Source organism: Balaenoptera borealis (assembly GCF_965194805.1).
Source record: "Balaenoptera borealis genome assembly, chromosome: 5".
In the NCBI taxonomy this organism is placed as follows: Eukaryota; Metazoa; Chordata; class Mammalia; order Artiodactyla; family Balaenopteridae; genus Balaenoptera; species Balaenoptera borealis.
The window spans coordinates 18,456,137-18,476,914 of NC_138862.1; the positions used below are offsets into that span (position 1 = coordinate 18,456,137).

Consider the following 20,778-nt stretch of genomic DNA (forward strand, 5'->3'; position numbering starts at 1 on the left):
TGCCTGTTAGCACAATGATACTCAATACTTAAACAAACGTTCCAGTAAAACTTTATTCACAAAAACAGATGGTCAAGCCCTCAGGCCGCAGTTCACCAACCCCTGCTCTGAAGCAACTATCAAAGCCATCCAACTACACACTTTTTAAATTGCTCTTTTCCTCATTCTGTTTAAGTGCCACTGCTGCTACGTAAACCTGCACCTCATCCCATAGCAAGAGCCTTCACAATTGTAATGCCACTGCCTGCTGTGGGCTGTTCCACCTACTGACCACTAGCAAAGGGACCCTCATCGCTGTGTGATCAGTGAGTGGTCCCACCTAAAGGATGCTCTGATATTCATTGTTTTAGACTCAGTTGAGCCCAAGAAGCAGAGCCTGAGAAAAAAGAAGGAAAAAAAAAAAACTTGTGTGCAAACAGCCTTGAGGTTTTAGGCAGTGGAAGGAGTAGATAAGTAAATTTAGGAACAAGAGAGGGGGTCTGATGGAGGTTCCTTAAAAAACTAAAAATAGAATTACCATATGACCCAACAATCCCACTCCTGGGCATATACACAGAGAAAACCATAATTCAAAAAGACACATGCACCCCAATGTTCATTGCAACACTATTTACAATAGCCAGGTCATGGAAGCAACCTAAATGTCCATCGACAGACAAATGGATAAAGAAGTTGTGGTACATATATACAATGGAATATTACTCAGCCATAAAAAGGAATGAAACTGGGTCATTTGTAGAGACATGGATGGACCTAGAGACTGTCATACAGAGTGAAGTAAGTCAGAAAGAGAAAAACAAATATTGTATATTAACGCATATATGTGGAATCTAGAAAAATGGTACAGAAGAACCTGTTTCCAAGGCAGAAATAGAGACACAGATGTAGAGAACAAACGTATGGACACCAAGGTGGGAAAGCGGGGTGGGGGGGATGAATTGGGAGATTGGGATTGACATATGTACACTAATATGTATAAAATAGATAACTAATAAGAACCTGCTGTATAGCACAGGGAACTCTACTTCACTGTACAGTAGAAACTAACACAACATTGTAAAACAACTATACCCCAATAAAAAAATTAAAAAAAAAAGAGAGGGGGCCTGGCAAGAATAATACAGAGAAAGGGGAAGCCAATGCCAGGGTGCATTCTCAAGCTGGTCCTTGTCAGGGAAAATTGGGGCTTGATTCTATCAACATTCTCGGAACAGATACGTATCACAGTCCTCTCTACTGTTTCCCAAGGAACAGAAAAGGACCCATTTAATCACTGACTCCTATTCTGGTCAAGGGCTGCCACATGGCTGTTAATCAGCTCTACTGAGCTTCCCAGTTACATTTGAAGCATTGTGTTCTGCAGCTTCAAGGAGCCCCAGATGAGAAAGCATTCAAAATACAGGGTGTGACTGAAGGAAATTACTATGAGGTTATGCCTGCCTGAGAATGTTTAGAACAGCAATGGCCAGAGTAAATGTGAAAAGGGCAGCAAGGTGTTGACACAGGTGTTCAGAATTGTCCACCCATTGGAGTAAGTTGGTTTATACACTGATCAGATGCAAAAACAATGGAAAAAAGGCAAAATCTATACAAAACTCAGCAACTTTAGTTTTGAGACAAATCATTAACTGATAACCCTGGAAAGTCATCTTGCATATCCTTATTTTAATCTGTTGGCCTGCACTTTTGAAACTCTTTGGCTGAGTTCTTCTTACCCTGTTTTTTCTCCTACATCCCCAATGATCTTTGACTTCCCTTTATTGTTCTACATCATTCCACCACAAACATCCTCAAACTGCATTCACCAGCCATTTCTCTGCGTTGGTGTGCCACTCAACAATCAAGGTGATCTTACTAAATGGAGAAGACTAACCTGCTTCATTCATTTAAAAATGTGTGCCCACCTCCTACTCATCTCTGAATTGAGTGTTCCGTGGCAATGAGATAAAACTCTTGGTCAGAGTTCAGTACCTGCAGTCTCGCTGATCTCTTTGACATTCCTTCCCCACCACTTTCAAAGTCTCCCATAATCATTAGTCCCATTGTCCACTGATAATTCTATGCCAATCATGTCTCTAATTCTTGCAACAATGTTTCAAGTCAAGGATTGTTGTTATCTCTTTGTTTTTAATTGAAGTATTACAAAATTGTGTCAGTTTCAGGTGTACAGCAAAGTGATTCCATTATATTTTATTTTCAGTTCCTTTTCCATTATAGGTTATTACAAGATATTGAATATAGTTCCCTGTGCTCTACAGCAGGGGTCCCCAACCCCCGGGGCACGGATGAGTACTGGTCTGTGGCCTGTTAGGAACTGGGCCGCACAGCAGGAGGTGAGCGTTGGGTGAGCGAGCGAAGCTTCATCTGTGTTTACAGCCACTCCCCATCGCTCGCATTACCGCCTGAGCTCCACCTCCTGTCAGCAGTATGGTGAGTTGTATAATTACTTCATTATATATTACAACGTAATAATAATAGAAATAAGGTGCACAATAAATGTAATGCACTTGAATCATCCCGAAACCATCGCCCCCGCCATCTGTGGAAAAATGTCTTCCACGAAACCGGTCCCTGGTGCCAAAAATGTTGGGGACCGCTGCTATACAGTAAAACCTTGCTGCTTATCTAATTTTTTTCAGGATAACAGAAATAGAATTTATTAGATGGCCTGTTTCATGAATATATAAGAATGTGCTATATTCTTATATTTCAATTGTGATTTTTTTGTTTTTATTTTTTTAAATTTTTTTAAATTTATTTATTTTTTAACTTTTTACTTTATATTGGAGTATAGTTGATTAACAATGTTGTGTTAGTTTCAGGTGTACAGCAAAGTGATTCCATTATATTTTTTTCAGGTTCTTTTCCATTATAGGTTATTACAAGATATTGAATATAGTTCTCTGTGCTATATAGTAAAACCTTGTTGCTTATCTATTTTACGAATAGTAATTTGTTATCTGTTAATCCCAAACTAATTTATCTCTCCCCCCACCGTTTTCCCTTTTGGTAGCCATAAGTTTGTTTTCTATGTTTATGAGTCTGTTTCTATTTCATATACAGATTCACTTGTATTATTTTTTAGATTCCACATATAAGTGATATCATATGATATTTGGCTTTCACTGTCTGACAACTTCACTAAGTATAATATTCTCTAGGTCCATCCATGTTGCTGCAAATGGCAATATTTCATTCTTTTTTATGGCTGAGTAACATTCCAGTGTGTGTATACACACACACACACACACACACACACACACACACACACACACACTGCATCTTCTTAAGCCAATCGTCTCTTGATGAGCACCTGGGCTGTTTCCATGTCTTGGCTATTGTCAATAGTGTTGCTATGAACACTGTGTTGTTTATATACATCAGGACGCTGAGGCTCAGGGAAAACAATTCCCTGAAGCCACAAGATAAGTATGTGGCCACGTGAGAATGCAGATTTTCAGTGTGGACTTGCCTCCCAGTTATCCGTGTATTAAGTGCAGGGGATAGGAAGGCTTCCCACACTTGGACATCATGCTTCTCTAGAACAATTTCCAAATCTCATGTTCTCAACAGCCTATTACTTAGAGCGACTGCCTAGGTCACAGCTTCACAACAGATACTGTGTGAATATACTAGTCTACCATCAACAGGTCACAGGTGTGCTGAGACAGCTCTCTCCTCAGCTCACAGGATGGCCTGAGAGCCATCTGGGATGAGAAATTTCCCTGAGCCAGTATTCTGGACAGCAGGCATCCTTATCCGTTGACCCAGGTAGGATGTGCAAGTATAGTTTTCTATGGGCGAGAAAGATTGAGAAGCATGACCCTGGATTCTGAAGATATGCGAATGTCAGAGATTCTGAGCTCTCCATTCTAATTGTCCTAGTGGATTGCCAATGAACTGCAAAACATAGTAACTCAGTCATTCCTTATCCATAAGATACAAAGGAGCTTTGTGAAGTCTTAAATTCTTCTTGTAGGGAGGAAGCTTAGAAATCATCAGATATTGCTCTTTACCATTTGCAATAATCACTTCCAAAATATCTGGAATATTGACTTCCAACCTCTGTTCAAACAGCTGCATTATGGAGGGAGGGGAGGCGGAGGGAGGACCAGTTCCTCTCTCAATCAGCTGATCAATATGTTGTGAGCTGAGTGGGGGAAATTTTGTCTCAAATTTCTTCTTCTGTGGTCTCATGTGCCTCCTGCTGACTAAAAGTGTCCACTTCCAATTTTAGACTTTATTAAACTAAAGATATTGTGTTAATTCATTTTAAGTTATCCCCGGAATACGGTTTTAAATTCACATGACTCTAGGAAGTCACTTTTATTGGGAGCAGCCAAACATTTACAAGAAGTACACGCACTTAAGAGCCATTTTAAATTTTATCTTTTGTCACCACCTGGTGGTAGAACATTTTCTCACGTCTCTTTTTTTTTTTTGCACTTTAAGTTTTCTTTTGTTGGTGGTAAGGAAAATTTCTTAACCAAGAAAATGAGTTAACTTTAGCATTGAAGTCAAGTATTGATGCAGACTAAGCATGTAAACACTTAATATATTTAATGAATGAATTCTAATTTGTTTTAGTGAATTGTAATGTCTGATTTTTTTCATTTGACTCACATAAAGCTCTCATATGATGAATAAAAGTGATCCACAGTATTAGCTTAGAGGTAGTTTTCTTTCTTTTTTAAAGTTTAATTGATTTTTGGTTTAAGCTAATAGAGCTACATGAATGGAAAAAGTCGGCTAAGGTATTTTATTATTATTTTAAGAATGCAAATACATTAAATTACAATGTTTAAAAGATATTTTCTATGACACAGAAGTTAAGATTTGGTAAAAATTTATGAAATATGATTGAAAAAGTGTAAAACCTTTGGAAATTCCTGAAGAAATACTGTATTAGGAGAAAAAAGAACCAAAAAAACAAAACCTGAGCTCTACATCATTTGCTGTAGACCATCGCCACCTCGTGGATTGAGAAAGAAGTACTATAGGCTGTGAATCTTTTAAGGTGGAATTTTTTATTGTTAGAAAACTCCTACTCGGAATTTAAATTAAGTGCAATCATTGGAAACAACATCAATAACAAGTCTGACAACCTACCAAACAATTAGATAATTAAAATTCCAAAAGGAATTTGATTAAAAAATATGAGTCAGAGTCATTTCTTAGCCCCCAATTTGGCTATATAATCCTAGGCAATAACAACCACTTTGAGGTTCAATTCCACATCTGCCAAGCAAAGGAAGTGGATTGGACAGACTCTTGCAAATGCAGGACTTTGGGATCATAGCAATTGTAAGTCCAAATGCAATATACATTCATTTTTCTGTTTTCAGTATTTGTTATAGTTCTGGGTTTATAACCTGCTTAAAGGAGATGTTTTCTATTTTCTCATTTATAATCAAATAAAATATCCATTTGTCCATCATTTTAGGCCATATGTCCCCAGAAGAAGCACTAATGCTAAACAGCTTTTCTATGTCTAATTGGTAAATCCTATGGCATGAAAATATGAATAAATAGCATTACCTGTTTATGAAATAGGTACATTAATCATTTCTGTACACAATGTTTACACTAAAACAATGCTAACAGCTCATGTATATGACCAGGTTCTCTCATTTCATGGCTACTTGTTGAATACTTAATTTGGTATAGAATTCTCGAGAATTATCAGTCCAGTATTGTGTCTTTAAAATGTGTGAAACTTCTCCTTTTCTCTGTTAACAGGGGACAAGAAAGCTTTTAAAAGGTCAAACTGTTTGTTGTAAGAATATTTTTATGTCAAATATTTTCACTTTTATTAGGTCATCTCTACAAATAATAAAAATTGGTTAAGGTCAGTATATTAAAACATATCAAGATTTACATTTATATAAGCTTACACGTAGTCTAGAAAATCAGAAATACGGCAGAGTTTAGAACAGCATGAGATCTTTTGGATGCATGTTTAAATCAAAGAGCAAATCATTTTATAAGTGTGAGAGTGTGAAACTTATTTACAAGGACCCAGTATTTCATGTCACTTTTACTAGTGCCATGCACAAATTCTGCTCTGTTGGTCTTGTTTCTACAGCGAGTTATTTTTTCAATTCCCTATTTTCTTTATAAATATACGTATATGTTATGTGTATATAGTTGTGTGTTACCACAAATGCGTAAAGAGTGCCGATCTTTAAAAAAAAACAAACAAACAGTAAGTAGATTAAATGTTCTTCTGAGCATGGATGAAGTTTTTCAAGCTTAGTAATTGGCAACTCCTACATCCATGCCTCTGTTGAAGCGATTAAAAAAGAATCATTTCCCAGAACTACAGGTGCACAACAGATTGGAATCATTATAGAAAAGAACAGAAATCTGGAGAGAAACCCAATGAATAAAAAAAAGCCATGTTCCTGGCCACTTTTGCCTTTAGCTCTCTGTTTTTTTCAGCTCTGTTTGGATATACAGCATACAGAAATACGTAAAAATTATAATAGATTTGAAGTAAGCCATTCAAGATTAGCAATGTATGCCTTGAATTATACAAACTCCAATCAGAATGCACTGGAGGCAGAAATGAACTAAAGGCCAAACTTGCATTAAAACATTTTAAAAGCTAAAGTTTATGTAGGGAAGTTGACAGATTGGAATGCATTACATGAGCTTTTAGAAAACTACACATTTTCTGCTGGTCTTTTGAATTTCCCATCCTGTACCAATTCAAGAGAATCACATTTTCCCTTATGGATGTGTTAAGCCTCTCAGACACTGGGCCACCTCAAGTGTTTGAAATCTCCATCTCAAAGCCAGTCTGAGGCCCCAACTGCAGGTCACCGTGTGTTGTTTCCAGAGCCCTCTTCTGAGCAAGAGATGTGAAAATTTATTGATGGCTTTGTCGTCATGTTTCCATGATTCCATAGTCAAGATCTTGTAAGTGTAAAGTGACTTTTCCTCAAATGTTCCCCTAAGAATCTCATCTTTCATCTAGCTGGAGAGAAAGAACAAATGAAATGAAAAAAAAAAAACATTAAAAAAATACTGTAACAGAGGGGCAAAATGTATTTAAAAAAGAAAAAAAGGTCTGGAAATCAAACTGAGGAGTAGGGATATTTGGGAAATGAAACCTGTGAAGCAAAGAGGAATAAATCTTAGTTCAAAGAACAACAGAATGAGTTAGGCTAGACAGTATAGAAATGAATGGGGCCACTCATTAATGTGTATGTCAATATTAAATTTGAAGGAATAATGGAATGGGGTGAGAGACTGGGTGAAAGGGGGTGGGCAGAAACAGGGTCAAATAGTTAGATGGTGGGAGAATGGAGGAGCAAAGAAAAAAACTGGTCATTGAGTTACTTTAACCTGCTTTTAAAATATACGTAATTTCTGGGTTACTCATTCAGCATTTATCTATGACAATGACCTTAGGAAAGGACAATTACGCTTAAGAAAGCATCCATGCCTAAGTGTATGGGGGCCAGCGGTTGTTTTAAAACGCTTTGCTTCTCCGTGCCATTCTTTCTGATTTGATCTTTCCTAAAGAGTGGGAAGCAAAGATTTTGTTTTTGTTTTTCAAGTAGGCGATCTAGAACTCCGAGAGAAAAGAGGAAGTTGGAAAGGTTTCCTGAAAGCAAAAGCTGTAAGAAGGACGCGTTGGAGGACTTGCAGGGGACGCTTTTGGCTAGAACAGAATGAAGTTGGGAAGATCTGGGGAGGAGTAACGAAAGGGACGAGATCAAACTTGGTGAAAACTGAGGGGTGGGAGCGGCGAGGCAGGAGACAGGGCCGGGCGAGGAAGTGGGAGTGCGCGAGTGTGAGGGACACGGGTCTGCCCCGGGTTTGGGGCGGTCGTTCTCACTATTGTCCCCGTGGTTTTCCGCCTGGGGAAACATTGTGAAACATTTCCTTCCTCTGTGTCATTGAACCCCTCCCTCTTTTTCGATGGAAGAGCTTCTCAGCTTTTGCTTAGAGACCTATCTAGGTGGAAAGGCTCAACTTTTCTCGCTTTCCTAACGCGGAGGCAGCCTTTTCCCTTCCTCGGGGAAGAGGAGGGAGGGGTCGGGGAAGGAAACCGACTGCCTAATTTCTCCACTGTACACTTTCTAGCCCCAGCGATGCCGCCGCTCCCTGGGTGGAAAAGTGGGGTTCCTTGACGTTTGTGCCAAACCTGGCCTACGTCCTGCAGCTGCTAGTAGGTGGAAGAAGGCAAACTGGGTGGGAGTTGATTATTTCTCGAATGAAGAGAATGCGCAGTTCCCTCCCTAGGCTCTGGGGAATTGAACCGCGCGTTCCAGATCACCTATTCCGGAAGTGTGAACCCGGGTTCCCACTGAGAAGTCTCTAAGGCTGGGGCTGGAGGGGGTCGGGGTGGGGGTGGGAGATGATGGTGGAAGGGGGAAGGGCGAAGGTTTAAAATGCAAACCCATTTTAAAGTCAATGGCCTGGAAAGTGTCTCCTGGCTTCCTCACCCAGGCACGCTTTCTAGGGGACGCGCTGGCCCTATCAAGCTTTCCCGAGAAAAGCTGGGGCGAAGAGAGGGCACGTTGCAGCAAACCGGCCTGTGGCAGGCCAGGGAGATGGAGAGGTGGAGTGGGGTATTTTTCTAGAAAGGGGGGCCCTGGCTCATCTCCCAGATTGAAGAGGCGGGGGCTGGCGGGGGTGGGATGCGGTGAGAGAGGGGGCCGGCGCAGGGACAGCCCCCGGGCAGGGAAGTCTTGGAGAAAGGACTCCGCTCTCCACCCTGACCGTCCCTTCTGGAAACTGCAGCCCCACGCGCGAACTGCGCTCCCGCAAGAGAGGGGCGGCGGGAAGGGACGGCAGTCCGGGAAGACGGCGGGGGGAAAGCGCGGTGGCAGGGAGTACCTTCTCCCAGCAGCAGCCCCAGACGTACAAAGTGCTGCTCACAGCGCCCCTCCTGCGCCTTCCGCCCCCAGACTGACGAGCCAGTGGCGCCGAGCCAGAGCGGAGGCCGCCCCCTCCCCCGCCCAGGCCCGCGGCGCAGAGCGCGGTTTCGCTCCGACTGAGTTCAGGGGGCGGCGTCCCGGGGATAGAAAGGCGGCCAAGAGGGAGGAGAAAGGGGGTAAGGGGGGGTGGGCGGAGACATATTCAAAGACTATAAAAAGGCGGCCCGGGCTGCCCCATTCTTGCACTCGCTGGAAAGCGGCTCAGAGCCTGGGGCCTTCGCATAGCCAGGGCGCGCGGTAGGGCCGAGAGGACAGAGCCCTGCGCAGAGCGAGGTGCACCGCGACCGAGGCGGAGACCGAAGTGGGGAGCTCCAGGCGCCGATCCTCGTGTGGCCCGTCGCCCCTCTCCCGGAGGCGTCCCAGGGCGCTCCGTGTCTCCGCATCAGCCACCCCGGCGGAGTGCGCGGTGCCTCCAGCTCTTCGCTAGAAGAAAAACTTCCCGCGCTCCGGCAGAACTGCAGCGCCTGCTCTCTAGTGACTCCGGGAGCCCCATCTGCGGCTGGCTCTGCGCGCACTTTCCAAGAATCATAGTAACTGTTAATTTTAACAATCCCGAGGCAGGCCAGCGAGGCTCTGAGCTCCGGACCCGAACAATAGCCCCTTCGCTCAGTGCGCGGCGGCGCGCGGTGCCTCCCGGGACTCGGGTGCCGCGAGCGGTCCCCGCGGGGTTCGGAAGGCGCACGGAAGGAGGCGACATGGGGAACACGGCGCGACGGTCTCGCGGCTCGCAGCCTGCGCCCGTGCTGCTGCGGCTGCTGCTCGCCGCGGCCTCCGCGCTGCTGGTCGTGCCGGGCGTGCGCGGGCGCCCCACCGAGGAGGACGAGGAGCTGGTGCTGCTGGCACCGGAGCGCGACCCAGGACACAGGACCACGCACCTCCGCCTGGACGCCTTCGGCCGGCAGCTGCTGCTGGAGCTGCAGCCGGACCGCGGCTTCCTGGCTCCCGGCTTCACGCTCCAGACGGTGGGGCGCAGACCCGGGCCCGACGCGTCGCGTTCTGATCCCGTTGGCGACCTGGCGCACTGCTTCTACTCTGGCACGGTGAACGGCGACCCCAGCTCCGCCGCCGCTCTCAGCCTCTGCGAGGGCGTGCGCGGCGCCTTCTACCTGCAGGGCGAGGAGTACTTCATCCAGCCCGCGCCCGCCGCCGCAGCCGGGGAGGAGCCTCCGGCGCGGCCCCAGTTCCATCTCTTGCGGCGGAGGCGGCGGGGCGGCGGCGGCGGCGCCAGGTGCGGGGTCCTGGACGACGAGACGCAGCTCGCAGGGGGAGCGGGGTCGGAGGGCGAGCACGCCACGGCGCAGGGGCCGCTGCGGGACCGAGCGACACAGCGCACAGGACAGCCAACAGGTATCGGTCCCAGAAGAATGGCTCCCACTTGTCTCTCCATTCATCTCCCTCTCCCCACCTTCTCTGTGCTGCGCGACTTGAGGGTAGGGTCCTGTTCGCAGACGCGAGCCTATGTCTGCGGACAGGACGGAGACGTGGTGTGGAGGGAATGCGGCTTAAGATTTGGGTTGGTGAACTAACCAAAGCCTGCTGGGGCAGTTAATTCCATTTGCCCTAATAATGAATGATCAAGAGAGGACAGACGTTATCAATGATTTTTCTGCTAAGGAGAAGCGTTCCGATCCGGAAGGGAGAGCTGGTAACCCAATGCCTCCCACTTTAGTTGAATGTGAGCTTGTGCGACTTCTTTCCACCTTGTTAATTTCTTTTTAACAATTGTGCATGTGTCCTTTGGTCGAGTTGCAGCCTGGCGCTTAGTTTTGTAATCGCTGCCTGTTCGCGCACCCTGAGCCCAGAGGAGGGCAGAGATGGAGGGCGGAGGAGGGATAGTGACCTCAGAATGTGCAGCCCGCGAGCCTGGACAGCTGCGCTACGATCCCTGTTCTGCTGGCCTCTGTCCCCTTCCCCCTCTTTAAGAGTCTGACCCCGACCGGCTGGCGGTGGCGGGGCCCCTCCGCAGAACCTGCTTGGGAGGTCTCTGCCCAGCTCGCCCCGCCTCTCCGCGCCTCCCCCCAGCCTCCCACTTTGCGCTCCCTCTCGCGGCCATAATTCTGCTCGGAAGCACTGTTGAAAGTTAGTCACCGGTGATCCTTCCTGCTCCGCCTTCCCCTGTTTCTCTAAGTTGTGTGCAGTGCTTCCTGTCTAGTTCTTTTCATTCTGTCACTGACTGGGATGCCTTGTTTCTTTTTTTTAACTTTCTCACGTGGCTTGTAAAATTTTCCGCTTCTCCCCTGTACGTCCGCTCCTTGAAGCAGTTACGTGGTCAGAGCCCAGCGTAGAACTTCCCTGGGGGCTGGGTCTCAGTCAGGAGTCAGAGGGCTCTTTTGGAAACAATCAGTCGTGGCCCCGCGGTCCGAAGCAGGAACTTATTTCCCTGGGGCGGTGGGAGTGGGCCAGTAGGCTGCTTGGCAGACTGGGTGGTCCTTGTGCCCGGATTTGGCAAGAGCAGAGCACCGCAGGGACCCGTGGAACGAGCGAGCAGAGCAGAGCAGGCTGAGATGCCTTCAGGCCCGGCCCCTCGGCAGAGGCCACAGCCCTGCCCTGGGCCTTCCACGTGGAGCCCGATGATCTCATTCAGGATTTGATTCCTGGCCTGTGAAAGAGTGACTCAGGGGCTCTGCCTGCTCCCCTAGCTCCAAGATTTTACTACAGCTGGGGAGAATGATTGCGCCCACTGCCTTTTTCAGATTGTATGATCTCAGAGAGGACAAAAGAAATCCTGCTTAAAAAAAAAAAAAAAAAAAAAAAAGCCTGCCCCCCCCCCCCTCAGAGGAGCACATGGCCTTTTTTATTTACAGTAAAGGAGAAAACTTTAAAAATAACATTTTCAGTGAAAAAAAATGCAAATATTTTTGTTATGTTGCTCCGGGTGTATTTTTGTATTATTTTCTTTGACTGGTTAGGCTTTCTTTATATACTCTGGGAAGGTAACTATCCTTGGCTAGACTGCCCCTGAACAAACTATCTTTCTTGTGTCTTTACAGGAACTAGAAGCCTAAGAAAGAAGCGATTTGTGTCCAGCCCCCGCTACGTGGAAACTATGCTCGTGGCTGACCAGTCCATGGCAGAGTTCCACGGCAGTGGGCTAAAGCACTACCTTCTCACCTTGTTCTCGGTGGCGGCCCGGTTATACAAACACCCCAGCATTCGGAATTCAGTTAGCCTGGTGGTAGTGAAGATCCTGGTCATCTATGAGGAACAGAAGGGGCCAGAAGTGACTTCCAACGCTGCCCTCACTCTGCGGAACTTCTGCAACTGGCAAAAGCAACACAACCCGCCCAGTGACCGGGACGCAGAGCACTATGACACTGCCATTCTTTTCACCAGACAGGTGAGCGGAAGACGTTGCCAATTCTGAGAGTATTCTCTTGGGAATCAGTTTTGTAATAAGCAGACGTATGTAAGGCATTTTACCAATATTTTTGCACTTATATTTTTTAATTGGCCAGCATGATTAATCTTCCTTATTCCTTTTAATATTTTAATATCTCAAGTTTCACAGTCTTTTTGGAATAGCATTAGGGAAAATCTTAAAGTCACACAAAGTACTCCTAAAAGAACTACTCAACAACAATGAATGTAGCTGCCCTCAAGCACATGTGAAGTTACACCCTGCCAAAAAGTTAGATCACAAGGTTCATGCTCTGTCTCTGTTAATAAGGACATACCTTTGCTCCTTGTAGGACCTGTGTGGCGCCCAGACATGTGATACTCTTGGGATGGCAGATGTTGGAACTGTATGTGATCCCAGCAGAAGCTGCTCGGTCATAGAGGATGATGGCTTACAAGCTGCCTTCACCACAGCCCACGAATTAGGTAAGTCCGTTTTAGAGTGAGAGTCAGCCCAATTCATGAATTCAAATTGATAAACTACGTATTAATTTAAGAGGGAGAGTCTGCAGGTTATATTGCTATTTTAGGTGCCAGAGCTCCCTAGAAACTGCAGAAAATATTTTTCCACTCTTCTCCACATGGTCATTTTTATTAGAATTCAAAATAAGATAGTAGGAGCTATCGACACATTTGGAAATTTACATGTTTGTTTACACCCTGTGAAAAGTAGACATTGTCTTTAAAATAGATTATCTCCAAAACACATTTCTTCCTCTAGAAATATCACTTTGAGATAAATGAATCCCTGTTGGGGAAAACAAATGCTGCAAATGACCTGTATTTTAATGTGGGTTTCGGATGTCTTCTTAGGCCATGTGTTTAACATGCCACATGATGATGCAAAGCAATGTGCCAGCATTAATGGTGTCAACCGGGATTCCCACATGATGGCGTCAATGCTTTCCAATTTGGACCGCAGCCAGCCCTGGTCTCCTTGCAGTGCTTACATGATTACATCATTTCTGGATAATGGTCATGGTAAGATGCTCCAGCTACTCTTTCTAGATGTTATCCAACCATCCCCATGTAGGGCTCTTTCTTTCTCTTCTGTTCTTTTTATTTTCCCTCCTTCAAAATGACTTTCATTGTCAACCGCATGCATTTTTAGATCTTAATTTCCAGTAAAAGATAGTGCTTCTGGTCAGGTAGCTCCCAGAGTACATTAACTTGAGTGTTTAGCAGAACGATGATTTCCTGTCATTGTTAATGCAGAAATATCCCATTGAGAATAATATCTTAATGATAATTTAAATCTCTCTGGCATTTTCCCCCCAAACTCTTCAGCTTTCAAATCGCTTTGCTATATATTATCGCTTTTGGTGAGTATTTTCTGAAACTGATCTACCCCCTGCATGCTTTAATTTGCTATTTCTTAATATTCACTGGCATCTTTCCTTACAGGTGAATGTTTGATGGACAAGCCCCAGAGTCCCATACAGCTCCCCTCTGATCTCCCCGGGACCTTGTACGATGCCAACCGGCAGTGCCAGTTTACATTTGGGGAGGAGTCCAAACACTGCCCGGACGCGGCCAGCACGTGCACGACGCTCTGGTGCACGGGCACCTCTGGCGGATTGCTGGTGTGCCAGACCAAACACTTCCCCTGGGCCGACGGCACCAGCTGCGGAGAAGGGAAATGGTGTGTCAACGGCAAGTGCGTGAACAAGACTGACAAGAAGCATTTTGATGTGAGTTTTCCACTGCAACACACGCTCCTTTAAAATTCAGAATTGAAAGAGACCAAGCGATGCTAAAACATTAGATACCACGTTAGTATCCCGACCTGTGGGCTCTCGCAGGGATACAGGATAGAGTCGTATTATTGATTCTTTGTCCCACGTCTTTCTCTTCTATTTCCTGAAAAGGTCTCCATAGAGGTTTCTAACGCTGATCATTTATGTCTCCATTTAGACTCCTGTTCACGGAAGCTGGGGGCCGTGGGGGCCCTGGGGAGACTGTTCAAGAACGTGCGGTGGAGGAGTTCAGTATACGATGAGGGAGTGCGACAACCCGGTCCCGAAGAACGGAGGGAAGTACTGCGAGGGCAAGCGCGTGCGCTACAGGTCCTGCAATATTGAGGACTGTCCGGAGAATAATGGTGAGTAGAGAGAAGGTGAAAAGGATGGGCTGCAAACGGGTGGTTGAAAATCGGAAACAGATAAAATCATTGTCTCCTCTTTCCAGGAAAAACCTTTAGAGAGGAACAGTGTGAGGCACACAATGAATTCTCCAAAGCTTCCTTTGGGAGCGGGCCCGCGGTGGAGTGGACACCCAAGTACGCAGGAGTCTCACCCAAGGACAGGTGCAAGCTCATCTGTCAAGCCAAAGGCATTGGCTACTTCTTCGTTTTGCAGCCCAAGGTAGTGACTTTTCTTCAGACTTTTTGCCTAAGAAACAAGGCCTTAGCTTGCTCCCTTTTCATGCCAGCTCTGTTGTACTTTCTTTAATTTATATATATATATATATATATATATATATATATATATATATATATAAACCTGAGCTTTTAATTTATTTATTTATTATTTATGGCTGCGTTGGGTCTTCGTTGCTGCACACGGGCTCTCTCTAGTTGCAGCGTGCAGGGGCTACTCTTCGTGGCAGTGCGTGGGTTTCTCATTGCGGTGGCTTCTCTTGTTGCGGAGCACGAGCTCTCTGTGCGAGAGCTTCAGTAGTTGTGTCATGCGGGTTTCAGTAGTTGTGGCTCACAGGCTGTAGAGTGCAGGCTCAGTAGTTGTGGCGCACGAGCTTAGTTGCTCCGCGGCATGTGGGATCTTCCCGGACCAGGGCTCGAACCCATGTCCCCTGCATTGTCAGGCGGATTCTTAACCACTGCGCCACCAGGGAAGCCCTAATTTATATATTAACGTGTTCAATTTCAAGTTAGAACTGCTTTGCTTCTAGATACATTGGCAACTGCTTGCTTTGAGTTTGGTTCTGTTTTGGGTTATGAATGAAGCTTGAATCCAGCGCTTATGATTCTTGCAATGGTTTATTATTACTCCTATATGCGAAAAAAAAGCCCTTTACGCATGGTTAGGTAAATTATGTGTTAACATGGAAACCATCCAGTGGTTTTGGAAAATAGTTCAGGTGTGGCCCGAAGTACTTGTTACTGGGTGACTAGCAGCAGTATGTGCAAATGGACTTATTAAAATGAAAGTCTGAGCATTGAGAACTCTTGTGTTTGAGAACATATACTGAACTAATGGAAGCATTGTTTTGCTGAGGAGATAAATCTGGCTCTGAGGTAGAAAATGGAATTGAATTTGGTTGAAATTATCATGTGTCATTATCACTGTAGGCTATGAAAATAGTCTCCAGTTGCAGATTCAACATTCAAGTGATTTATTCAGCACCTGTTATTGCCAGGTAGTATTCTAGATACTGGGGATACAGCAGTAAACAAATTGACAAAAAGCTCTGCTTTTGTTGACCTTAGCTAAAAGTGAGATAGGATACAAATAATCAAAAAATTTATAGTATTTTCAGATGGGAAAAAAAAGCCAAAGAGAAGGATCGTGTGTGCCGTCTAATAGAGTACTATTTTAATTTTGATAGTCAGGAAAGCAAAGATGTCATGTTAACGAAGGAAACTTTCAGAACTATCCTAGCATCACCTCTTGCCCTTGTTAATGTGTGACACCAGGTACGTGCCCTTCCTTTTTCAGGTGGTAGATGGCACTCCATGTAGCCCAGATTCCACCTCTGTCTGCGTGCAAGGACAATGTGTAAAAGCTGGTTGTGATCGCATCATAGACTCCAAAAAGAAGTTCGATAAATGTGGCATTTGTGGAGGAAATGGATCTACATGCAAGAAAATATCAGGATCAGTTACTAGTGCAAAGTAAGTGTTAAAATGCCATACTCCCGAAGGTCTTATCATTTCGATGTAACTTTTTACAGGTCTGGTAAAAATTACATTCTTAAGTGATTACCTGGTGTTTCAAGCTAAGTATGGATAATACGATTAGCCGGTGAAGGAGAGACTTTTATATCTGTTTTCCTTGTCTGCAGACCTGGCTACCACGATATCGTCACAATTCCAACCGGAGCCACAAACATTGAAGTGAAACAACGGAATCAGAGGGGATCCAGAAATAATGGAAGCTACCTTGCCATCAAAGCTGCCGATGGCACATATATCCTGAATGGCGACTTCACTTTGTCCACTTTAGAGCAAGACATCACGTACAAAGGTAGTGTCTTGAGATACAGTGGCTCCTCAGCAGCGTTGGAAAGAATTAGAAGCTTTAGCCCTCTCAAGGAGCCCTTAACCATCCAAGTCCTGACAGTGGGCAATGCCCTTCGACCGAAAATTAAATACACCTATTTCGTGAAGAAGAAGAAGGAATCTTTCAACGCCATCCCTACTTTCTCCGAATGGGTCATTGAAGAGTGGGGCGAATGTTCCAAGTCATGTGGACAGGGTGTGCAGAGAAGGCTGGTGGAGTGCCGAGACATCAACGGGCAGCCCGCCTCAGAGTGCGCAAAGGAAGTGAAGCCAGCCAGCACCAGACCTTGTGCGGACCTGCCTTGCCCCCTCTGGCAGCTGGGGGATTGGTCGCCATGTTCCAAGACTTGCGGGAAGGGTTACAAAAAGAGAACCTTGCAGTGTCTGTCCCACGATGGGGGTGTGTTGTCTCACGAGAGCTGCGATCCTTTAAAGAAACCTAAACATTACATAGACTTTTGCACAATGGCAGAATGCAGTTAAGGAGGGGCGGTGTTGAGGGAAAAGGGCAGTGGGGAAGGGCTGATGCACTGAAATCAAGAAGGCTGGAGGAATCCAGTGCACCTTGCCGGTGATCAATGAGGTGTGCTGATGAGTTGGGAGGTACAGGTAGGTAGAAAAGAAGTTAGATCATCAGAATTTCCTGCCAGTTACAAAATTGATAGGGTAGTTTATGAGGATCATTAATAGCTGACCAAAAAGATAGCATGAGAAAGCCCCAGGGCGTTATTATATCTTTTGTTAAGTCTGTGACAAGTTTTTACAAAAATAGAAACAATTGTCAAAGTAAGTTTAAGAAATATTACAATCCCTGTTTCCTGGTACTGATGAAATACTTTGTATCATGGAGGTTGGGAAATGAAAAGCAGGAGGAAGATGAGATTTTTGGTTTAAGATGTGGCTTACTTTACCTCACTACCTATGGAGGGAGAAAGGAATACACGTAGGATCTTTGGCCATCACTGTTCCTGACTGCTGTGGTTTCAGAGAATGTTTATGCCATCTCTTCTACTGAGAGTTAAGAATTCAGGACTGTCCAGCATGAGAAATGCTTAGCACCGTCCAGTGACTCAAATGACTCCATCTTTCCTCTCTTGTGCCGTTATTGTGTCTTTATTTGTGAATTCATTTTGACGAAGAAACAATTCCACGTATTTGTAAAAACAGCATTAAGTCTACAAGGGGAAGAAAAGCAGTGATGTATCAGATGCTGGTAAAAGCTAGGGGAGGCCCGTTGGTCTGGGTACCTCCTACATTTCTTTCCTCCTGATGTAAGCCTAATTAAGGAATGTGGATGTGAAAAAAAAAAAACAGTTTGTGTCTGAAGAAAGTCAGTAAGATCACACAAAAAGAATGTAATGCCAGAACAAGAATGGGGTGTGTACAACAGGGTCCCCAGTGTTTGGGGACATTGCGATCACACGTCTCGCGGTGGGGAGGCTACTGAGGGGTAGCGGGTCCATCCCCAGCAGCTGGTCCAACAGTCATATCCTGGTGAATGTCTGTTCAGCTCTTCTACTATGAAAGAGAATGACTTTTTTCCATATGTATATAGTAAAATATGTTACTATAAATTCTATGTACTTTATAAGTATTGGTTTGTGTGTTCCTTCTAAGAAGGACTATAGTTTGTAATAAATGCCTATAATAACATATTTATTTTTATACATTTCTTTCTAATGATAAAACTTTTAAATTATATCGCTTTTGTAAAAGGTCATATAAAAATAGAGTATTTATACAATATATGTTACTAGAAATAATAAAAGGACACTTTTTGAACATGTGTCTATTTTTTTTAATGGGAATTAATTCCTGGGTAGGAAATCTGAAACACAGATATTGAATTTTTGTTTGTTTTGTTTTGTTTTGTTTTAAAAATGTCTGGTTTATTACTTTTTTAACACTGATAAAAATGTTTCATTGCATACATTTTTTTTAACATCTTTATTGGAGTATAATTGCTTTACAATAGTGTGTTAATTTCTGCTTTATAACAGTGAATCAGCTATACATATACATATATCCCCAAATCTCCTTCCTCTTGGGTCTCCCTCCTACCCTCCCTATCCCACTCCTCTAGGTGGACACAAAGCACCGAGCTGATCTCCCTATGCTATGCAGCTTCTTCCCACTATCTATTTTACATTTGGTAGTGTATATATGTCCATGCCACTCTCTCACTTCGTCCCTGCTTACCCTTCTCCCTCCCCGTGTCCTCAAGTCCATTCTCTACATCTGTGTCTTTATTCCCATCCTGCCCCTAGGTTCTTCAGAACCTTTTTTTTTTTTTTTTTTTTTAGATTCCATATATATGTGTTAGTGTACGGTATTTGTTTTTCTCTTTCTGACTTACTTCACTCTGTATGACAGACTCTATGTCCATTCACCTCACTACAAATAACTCAATTTCGTTTCTTTTTATGGCTGAGTAATATTCCATTGTATATATGTGCCACATCTTCTTTATCCATTCATCTGTCGATGGAACAGATATTGAATTTGAAGAGAGAATATTTTCTTCAATTCTTTGGAAGTATGATTTCATTCTAATGAAATTATGTATCCTTGGGATATGTGATTGCTACAAAGAAAGAAATCTATTATATCTTTGGTGATAGATAGATAGGTTTGTTACTAATGTAATAATATACACCAGTGGTTGGCCAACTTTTTCTGTAAAGAGCCAAATAGTAAATCGGTTCTGTGGGTCATACCATCTCTGTCACAACTACTCAACAGTGCTGTTGTAGCATGAAAACAGCAATAGACAATACATAGATGAATGGGCATGGTGGTGTTCTAATAAAACTTTATTTATGAAACAGTGGGCCAAATTTGTTCTGTGGGCATAGTTTGCCAACCTCTGATGTATAACATATAAAATGAAAAATATGGGATTCTGGATGCATTTTCAATTTGTATCTCTTCCTCAATTGTATCACGTAAGTAAAATTTTGCGAAAGTATTTAAGCTAATGAGTAGAAAACGATGCCTCATAAATTACATTTGGGATAGACATGCTTGGTGAGCCAAGCCCTCCAAATGTTTCATGTGCTCTTCAGGAATACACGGGGTGTTTTGGAGAAACCTCGGAATACCCAGACCACCCTCTCGGTAGCCTTTTGTAAGTCACTCTATTTTTAATACTAAATGGTACATCAGTGACTTTAAAAGTTCAGACCACTTCCAAAGTAACTACATTTCTCTCAGGAAATAGCTTATTTGCTAGAAGACTCGGATTATGTGGTTAACCACAGACATTTCCAGCTTTATATTTTCATCCTTTTTTCCACCCGTTTTTCTCAAGTAGTTCTATATAAAATGCTAATTTCAGATCCCAACGATAATTCTAATTTGCCCTCAGAATTACTCAGTGTTCTTCCCCTGAGCAGTTGAATTTAAGATATTCAGGAGCCAGGGGCATGGAGCAGAAAGTGGGGCATGAGGGGAAAGGCATGTTAGTCTATGGTTAAGATTTTTCCTACCTATTGGCCACCAGACTGAAAGGTGAAAGTCAAATCTCACACCACCAGCAGTGGCCCCATATAACTCAGTTAAACATAGAATTTGGCCATGAAATTCACTGCCCTAACATGCTGTTTGCACAAATAACCTCTCCCACAATTATTTGTTTGCCTACATTATTAAGGTACAAATCCCCATAGTAAGTGACATGGAGGACACACACACACACGCACACACGCACACACAAAAGGCCCTTCCCCTCAATTACTATATAAGCTATTTGATCAAATGAGATAAATGTACCTAGAATGATAACTCATAATAAAAAGAAGTCATTTTCAGATCTTGCCTAATTCACTGATGATTTTTTCCTTTTCAAAGGCTTGCATTGATTTGATGTAGTAAGCAAGGAGAATGAAATTCAGGACACAAAGTGATAAAAATAGCCAAAAGATTTTCCACTACTCTCTTTATTCTCAGCTCAAGGTAATGCCAAACAACTTTCTAAGTTGCCACGTTATTTTCTTCAGCCATCTGCTGGTGAGATTTCCCTTTTATCAATCAATGGACCCGTTTAAAATACTCTATTTTGGCAGCAAAAAGAGTTTAGCTTAAAATACACATCCGGTTCTGTGAGCTTGACCTGCTTAAAAAGAGGAAAGATTTTGTGCTCACTTCTGTAGCAGGTACAAATGATGAGCTGGCGTGATGTTGAGGACTCATTCA

The 20,778-nt window shown here is 43.9% G+C and overlaps 1 protein-coding gene across 1 annotated transcript; it reads left to right on the forward strand.

Moving 5' to 3' along the window:
* Window positions 1–9,117: 9,117 nt before the first annotated feature.
* ADAMTS1 (ADAM metallopeptidase with thrombospondin type 1 motif 1) lies at window positions 9,118–18,366 on the forward strand. Its single transcript, XM_082391888.1, has 9 exons — window positions 9,118–10,298; window positions 11,942–12,288; window positions 12,641–12,773; window positions 13,161–13,328; window positions 13,752–14,038; window positions 14,262–14,448; window positions 14,535–14,710; window positions 16,022–16,197; window positions 16,368–18,366. Exons 1-9 carry the CDS (start codon window positions 9,647–9,649, stop codon window positions 17,065–17,067), a joined length of 2,826 nt encoding a protein of 941 aa, XP_082248014.1. The 5' UTR covers window positions 9,118–9,646; the 3' UTR covers window positions 17,068–18,366.
* Window positions 18,367–20,778: the final 2,412 nt, after the last annotated feature.

Excerpts from the sequence above, each read along its gene's own strand:
- ADAMTS1 (XM_082391888.1), top strand. The coding sequence starts at position 9,647 with ATGGGGAACACGGCGCGACGGTCTCGCGGCTCGCAGCCTGCGCCCGTG. Across the intron at positions 10,299-11,941 it reads GCGCACAGGACAGCCAACAG|GAACTAGAAGCCTAAGAAAG; the intron begins GTATCGGTCCCA and ends GTGTCTTTACAG. Across the intron at positions 12,289-12,640 it reads CCATTCTTTTCACCAGACAG|GACCTGTGTGGCGCCCAGAC; the intron begins GTGAGCGGAAGA and ends TGCTCCTTGTAG.